Source organism: Barbus barbus (genome assembly GCF_936440315.1).
Source record: "Barbus barbus genome assembly, chromosome: 16".
Lineage (NCBI taxonomy): Eukaryota > Metazoa > Chordata > Actinopteri > Cypriniformes > Cyprinidae > Barbus > Barbus barbus.
The window spans coordinates 14,582,898-14,590,524 of NC_136744.1; the positions used below are offsets into that span (position 1 = coordinate 14,582,898).

Here is a 7,627-nt window from a genome sequence, read left to right on the forward strand (position 1 = left end):
CCACGCTTTCCCTGCTTAGATTCCATTTATGAGTGGTTCCTTCCTGAATTGACAAAGATAGAGAGAATCTGACGAGTTCTCGGGTTCATATGGTGCAAATGATGTGGGTAAGAAAAGTGATATAATAAGCATGGTCTCTGAGACAGGTGGGAAAATGTCACCTGAAATAATACTTCTTGAATGGCAGAGAATTTATGAATGAAAGAATTATTTTGTACTGTGCTGAATGTTTGTATATCTATATATATATATATATATATATATATATATATATATATATATATATATATATTTGATTGATTATATATATTCATACATTATACATATTTATATATATTCATACATATGTATTCTTTGATTACAAAGGGTAACTCTGCTGATTTTAAATTAGACCCAAGCATCAAACTTGATAGATTGAACATTTGTAAATTTGCCAATCATTTTCTCATTTACACTATAGTTATTTAGAACCATGTCATGTTAATGTAACATTGGCTGCCCTGTCCAACACGACCCCTCGGAGTGCTTAAATCATTATCATAAAAATAAATTTAGCACTGTTATGGGGCCCACTATTGGATTTAAAAAGTGAAAATCCTCTCACGAGTGGAAGGTGATTAACGAAAGAAGAAAAAGTGTAAATCTACCACAAGTTATTTGATAACTATGTGCAATCACCCGGTCTCTCTATATTTAGCTAATGAAGCATCTGCAAGAAAGATATTAGTCTCTTGATATTCCCATCAGCAAAGTGCTGTGCAGACCAAATGCACCCCCCTCCTCCCTTACCCCTCACTCCCCCTTTCAAACCCGGACTCTCCCTCCCCCCATGAAGATCTGCCATTCAAGTCCCAACTGGATTTTGCACGCCTTGGGTTCTTGGTCCAGCCACAGGTCAAAGGTACCCTGGAATTGGTAAACTTTTTAGCAACAAACCTTTTCCTTTTATCACTGTACCTTTGAGACCACTTCCTGTAAGCAGTCTAGAGCCTTGGTAAGTGGATTATGTGATTTTGTTCTGTCACTTTACTAATCGCACACATCGTTAAACTAACAGCTGCACGACGGCAATGAAAACATGGCCAGCAGACACTCCTGTTGCTGGTGCGATACCCACTCTAAAAGTTTGCAAGCACTGATGGCACATTCTCATTTTAAGTTTGGATTGACTAGAATAATCGAAGTTCGAATGCTCCGATGCATTTTTGCTGCCAGAAAGTGGGAATGTGCTAAACACTCCCACCCAACCTGACCGATGATTTTATGTGGAATGCAAAGCCTGTACTGTCCAGCTGGGGGAACTTAAGCCCGGTGGACCCCAGCTCGTGGTTATTTTACACGTACAGGGTGGGTCAGTGCGCCCTCCTCGTCTCACCACCGCTCACCACACATCAATCCATGGTGTAGTTTCAGTTCGAGGGAGATTTCCGTTTTCTACAATGCATTAAGTAACTGTACGTGTGTTTATGTGTGTGTTTGTGACCAATCCTGAGTATCTGACAATAAAAACCAATGGCATGACTTGCCACTTAAAGGTCTTGCTTTAAAAATAGCCATACTGTATTGAGTTACAGTGAAGTCAACGGAGTGTTTCAGAGCCTTAAAAAATAGCAGATACACTGTGTGCAGGAAAACGAATGAAATAAAAATTAAAAGATAGGCCTACACTGCAATTTAACTGGACTTCCATGCCCAGGCTTTAAAAAAAAATAAAAATAGCCTAAACCGTGTTAATTATTACTACTTTTTTTTTTAACTTTGGCATGAAGAAAAATGGAACATGAAAATTAAAAAAAGAGCTAAAGCTGGATATTTTTCAGTGTTTAAAATCTGTAAATAGATTTGTGAAATTTGGATGGAATGTTTTTGTGCGAGACAAACCAACTAATAGCACAAAATCACAATTTATATGCATTAATCATTTGCTAACATTTATTGACGTCAGTGCTGTTTATGTCCCAACAAAAAATGATGTAGCTTCTTGGAAAAGGATATCATTACCAAATTAGCTTTTGTTAGGAATTATATAAGGGATGGAAAATGAAATTTATGATTTTAGTTAAAAGAAAAAGAATATTAATTAATGTGTTTTGATTTGAAAAATTAGTAGGAATGACCTGACCTCATAAACTGTAAAAAAAAAAAAAAATAATAAAAAAATAAATTTAATTTCTTCTGTGATTCTAGAGTTTGCTTTTCTGTAAGGCTCATACTAACTATATATGGAAACTGAAAAATACCACCCTGAACAAATCAAATACTGTGGTGATTTATATGTTTGTCTTCATACATGTACTTGTCCTTGGAATCTGAGGAACGTGAGGTCATTCATATCTACACTCAGCAAGTGTCTGTTCTAACTGTATTATTCCTCAGGGACTAACAGTGTGATCTGCAGACTTTGCTTACACCACAAAAAATGATGTCTGTTCATTTACTTTCAACCAGAAACTACTCCAAACTACTGCAAAATGACAAGACAGAGATACATTTTAGTACATAATTAAATCTACTCTGATCTCTGCTTTCCCAGTCTGGAATCATGCCTCTGTCAGGAACACCAGCACCACCCAACAAGAGGAAAAAGCCCTCCAAGATCATCACTGACCTGTCGCACATAACCCAAGATGGTAAAACACCCACAACTTTGGCTTTATGATTGATTTGTTACATAATCATTATTTTCAGCAGCCATTATTACTCTAGCCTTCAGTGTCACATAATCCTTTAGAAATCATTCCAATATGTTGATTTGGTGCTCGGCTAGTATCAGTTATGAATAATGTTAATTATTGTTATCAGTGTTGCTGCTTAATATTTTTGTGGAAACAGATTTTTTTCAGGATTCTTTGATAAATAAAAAGTTCAAAAGAACAGCATTTATTTGAAACATTTGTAACATTATAAATCTCTTTTGACCAATTTAATGCATCTTTGCAGAATAAAGTATTAATTTTTCTTTTTTTAAATTTTATTGAAACCAAAATTTTGAAATGGTAAGGTTTCACAGTTTCTACAAAAAATATTAAGCAACACAACTTTCTTCAGCATTGGTAATATTAAGAAATGTTTCCTGATTACCAAATCAGCATAAGAATTAGATTATTATTCAAAATATGCTTTTAAATTGCAAAAATATTTCAGAATGATATACTGTATGTTTCTGACTATGATATTGTGGTCTGGGATTAAATAACAGTTATTTTCCATACAATTAAAGAGTGTGTTTGTTTAGCCTTCCTGACAGGTGAGAAGATGTCTTCTTTGAAAGATGTCATTATAGAGATTAGACTATGAACATGCCACAACACAGACAGCATGCAAACTGCTCAATCGCCTGTGTTGCAGTGTCACTGTTTATTGGGAACATCATCTTCATTTCAGGGCCTGTCACTAAGGTTTCATGCGTCTGGATTTAATATGTTTTAATGAGGAGCAACAACATGCATCTTGCAGATTTCAGTGTCTCTGATTATTACCGGAGCACTTCTCCCTCCCTTTCATCATTATAATCATGGGACATTTACTCCACTGAATGAAAATTACATAAGTGTCTCCAGCAGAAATTAAGTCTAATTGATATGTTCTTTTTTCATGCTTTTGAATGTGAGTGAAAAATTGTTGCTGTGGAAGAATGGAGAGACTCTTGCAAACCTGATACATGTTTACATGTTCTTCCTTCGAAAACATTATTTTGATATGAGGAAACTGTTTCTTATTCCATGCAATGGAATTAAATGTAATGGATGTTAAATCTAATGGAGGACTAGACTTGATAAAGTTGTTGATTGATTTTATTGTTTATATTAATACTGTTACGAACATTTCCAAGGAACTGTGTCTGTTTTTCCAGCACAAACAGTGGGTGGTAGGGTGACTAATAGCTTTTGTTACTGTTATGATTACAATGCAGGAAAAAAAGATACATCTGTATAAATATGAATGACGACAATTGATACTAGAGAATCTGGGATAGTTTTTCTTTCTATGCCTAGTCTGATAATACCATGCACAGTTAAAATAAAAGTGAACCAACAGAGTATTACAACGCTGATTGCACTTTATGTTATTATACATTACAACTGATTGTCATTTAATGATATATAAACATTAAACAAGCATAGTAGTGAATAATGTTTTTTTTTTTTGTTTTCTAGAGTATGAATCAGAGCCTGAGGCCTCAGAGTTTGACCTGGGGAAAAAGATCAGGTCACCCAAGGATATCATGCTGGAGGAACTATCCCTTCAGAAGAACAAAGGCTCCAAGATGTTCAAGAGGAGGCAGATTCGTGTGGAGAAGTTCATCTATGAGAACAATCCTGACCTCTTCAGTAGTGAGTCCATGGTAAGGCAGGATAAGAGCTATCAGCATCTGTGTATTTGTTGTCACATTATTTGCATTAAATGATCCTTATTCCTAAATCTCAGTTTGTTCTCCATTCATCCTATTCTGATTCTTTATTCTGGTCAAGTTCTTATTTCTTATTTAAATATAACATTCCAAACGTGTTTTGAATGCTGATTTGGAAACTCTTCCACTCATTATGACGTTACTCTGTGTAAAGGATAACCTTCAGAAGTTCGTGCCCAGCCTGGGGGGCCAGATGATGGATGTTGGTGGCCACCTGATTGGTGGACATATGGCTGGCCAGGCTGGTGGGGCCGGTCAAGCACCAGTGCCTCCTCCTAAACCCGGAAGTTATGGAAAAGGATTAGGGGGTGGCCTGCAAGCAGGTGGGCTCACTGGAGGTGCCGGAGTGTCAGGAGGAGCAGGGGGAAAGGACGGTGTGTCAGGAGATGCCTCACAGAGTGAGTAAGAACCCAGATGGAGACCTTTATACACTAGCCAGCTCACCCACACTAGAAACTGCCATGGAGACTGACCATGAAACTTGTGTTAAACTAAGTTATTATCGTTAAATAAAACTAAAACTACACGGTAAATAAAAACGTTCTGGTAATTTTGTGCCAGGACATTATGCATTAATTTTATGGACATTACTGTTAACCGGAAAACACAATATAATGAAGTGAAAAATTTAAAATTCAGATAAAACACCTGTAAAAAAATTAATCAACAGTAGGATTTAAAATTTTTTTTTTTACAGTGTATTAAAAACAGAAATAAAATAAAATACAAATATTAGATGAAAAACTTAAACTATTAGAAAATTTGAAATGTTTTTTTCGAAACTGAAATAAGTTTAAATTGAAGCAGTAACATTTAAATTAAAACAGAAATAAAAATGAATGAAACCGATATACCAATATTTAAAAACATCAAATACTAATCAAAAATTACAAGCATATTACAAAATTTTAAAATTATAAAAAATTAAACTTAAATGAAAATGAAAACATGCAATGCACAAAAAAGGCAATGAAAATTCTAATAGTATATAAATAATAAATTTTTCCCATTAATTTAAATACCCTCATGTCATTGCAATCCTGTTCTTTGTTTTCAATAATTGTCCATTATTTTGGACAAAATCAGTCACACAAGATTGGAATGAAATGAGGGTGAGTAAATGATAAAAGACAGATTTTTAATTTTGGGGTGAACCATGCCTTTAACTAATGAACACTTTTACTAATGGAATGCAATTACTTTCAATCAGTTTATATTTCTCTATAGGTGAGGAAAGTTCTAAGGCTGCTTTGGAGAAGGCAAAAAAGAGGGTTGCATGTGTGAAGACATATGTTTCCCCTTGGGAACGGGCTATGAAGGGCAATGAAGAACTTCTAGCCACAATGAAGAGTCAAATGGCAGGACCCTGCTCTCAAAATGAGCTGCGCAAATATAAGTGCTTCAACAGGTGTAGTTGCATTTCTTCATATAGGCTGGGCAATCTGCCTCTTCTCTTTTCCTGTGCATGTGACAATTATACTTTATCAAACCTATGGTTTCCTTTTTGCCTTTAATTGGCCTCTCTCTTTCTAGGAGTGCTATGCCTTTTGGAGGTTTTCAGAAGGCCTCTCAGCTGATGACCTTCCAGATGCCAGACATCGAGGTGGCTGCTGAGGAGCCTGAACCTGCAGTGGTGTACCATCATGGTATCGGCTCAAGGCCCTCCTTTAACCGCACACCCATCGGCTGGGGGGGTAGCGCTGAACCAGGCAGCATTCACATGGAGTTGGATACTATACCATTTGATGGGGAGACTGATGACCTGTGAATCCACAACCCTAAAAAACAAAAACAACAAAAAATGATGCCTGTCCTAATTATGCTGCACTCTAATAACCAGACACACACCTACGCACACAGCCACAATGCAACAATCCATCAGGAGGACATGTAAAATGTGAATGGCAAATCTCGCTCACTGTACATGTAAATTTGAATCTAAAATCTGCCTCTCAAGGTGAGCTTTAAACAAAGAAATACCTATTTATTTGTGGAGGAATTTTATGCATGAAGCATATCAACTTAAATGAAGTTGTCAGGTGGAGACTGAAGTTTTGATTCGCTTGTTATTTTGTCAGCATGTTGCACTTTAGAAGTGAACAAATGAGCATAATGTGCCTTGGGCAACAATGTCCAGTTAGCATTCGCAGTGATGGACTGCTTGGCACGCGCTGCTTTTTTTCTGTCACTTAGATTAAGGTTAACAGTTTTGACTGCATAATCTGCAAACTCTCTTAAAATAAGATAATGTCCCACTTTACCATTTCATTATGGTGTCATTTACATGAGTAAATACTGATTATAGCCATGGTCATCATGTACTTATGATTATAACAACATTGTGGAACATCTTACACAGTATTGTTGTCTCTGCTGTAGTAGATCACAATTATTACATGTAATACGAGCACATTATGCATAGTCATATACTATATCCATGTCTTCACAAACATTAATGCAACAACTCACAAATAAAAACTCATAACTACTGTCTTCACACCACTACATGCCCATTCTTTAATAAATGATTGATTGCTTGCTTACATTTCTGTTGCTGTCTTTTGTGAAAATACTGTGTCGTTTGTTGCTTTAATTAAATTGGGAAGGAGAAAGTGGGTCATATGTATATTTGCCTGTGTTTTATGGCACTAATACTAACCACAGCCAGCAGGTTGTATGCAATATTTCACGAGGACTTTCATAATCACTTTTATGAGCTGGTTCTTTTTAGTGAATAAAAAAAATGCGCAATGCAAGTGTTCAATTCTTGAACAAATGACTTGAATGAACCGGTTCTCTTTAAAGAATTCAAATAAATATATAAAATAATTGTTAAAAATTCAATATATCAGTAACTGAATTGATGTAAATCTACTGAACATGTAGGCTGCTTATTTGTTATTTTGTCATGTTGAAATAAACAAGAACCTTTGTATTATTTAGATACAATTTAATTAATTTGAATGAAATATGTCTGAAATCTTTAGTATAATAGTAGGATAAAAAAAAAAGTATGTCACTTTTTGGCATCGATTGGTATTCTGGGCCTCTAGATTAGTGTCCTTAAGAGTCTGCAAACATAAAAACATTGCATTTTTTTCCTGTAGTGTTAGCCTATATCCGTTCATGTTTTCATAATTTGGCAACAGACTGCTGAGAGAGGCAAATGTAATAAGAACATAATTCCCCCACACCCAAATTTATCAAAAGTCGTTC

The 7,627-nt window shown here is 35.5% G+C and overlaps 1 protein-coding gene across 1 annotated transcript; it reads left to right on the forward strand.

The window, feature by feature from the left end:
* The first annotated feature begins 823 nt into the window (after positions 1 to 823).
* Positions 824 to 7,348, forward strand: LOC306882350 (myozenin-1-like). The gene is made up of 6 exons (XM_079436904.1): positions 824 to 994; positions 2,534 to 2,630; positions 4,158 to 4,345; positions 4,566 to 4,809; positions 5,639 to 5,819; positions 5,945 to 7,348. The coding sequence occupies exons 2-6, from the start codon at positions 2,543 to 2,545 to the stop codon at positions 6,177 to 6,179; spliced, it is 936 nt and encodes a 311-aa protein (XP_079293030.1). The 5' UTR covers positions 824 to 994; positions 2,534 to 2,542; the 3' UTR covers positions 6,180 to 7,348.
* Positions 7,349 to 7,627: the final 279 nt, after the last annotated feature.

What these genes read in the sequence shown, in the direction of transcription:
- LOC306882350 (XM_079436904.1), top strand. Translation starts at nt 2,543, where the DNA reads ATGCCTCTGTCAGGAACACCAGCACCACCCAACAAGAGGAAAAAGCCC. An exon ending in TCTTCAGTAGTGAGTCCATG is followed by an intron (nt 4,346 to 4,565) that starts GTAAGGCAGGAT and finishes CTCTGTGTAAAG; the next exon opens with GATAACCTTCAGAAGTTCGT. An exon ending in GTCAGGAGATGCCTCACAGA is followed by an intron (nt 4,810 to 5,638) that starts GTGAGTAAGAAC and finishes ATTTCTCTATAG; the next exon opens with GTGAGGAAAGTTCTAAGGCT.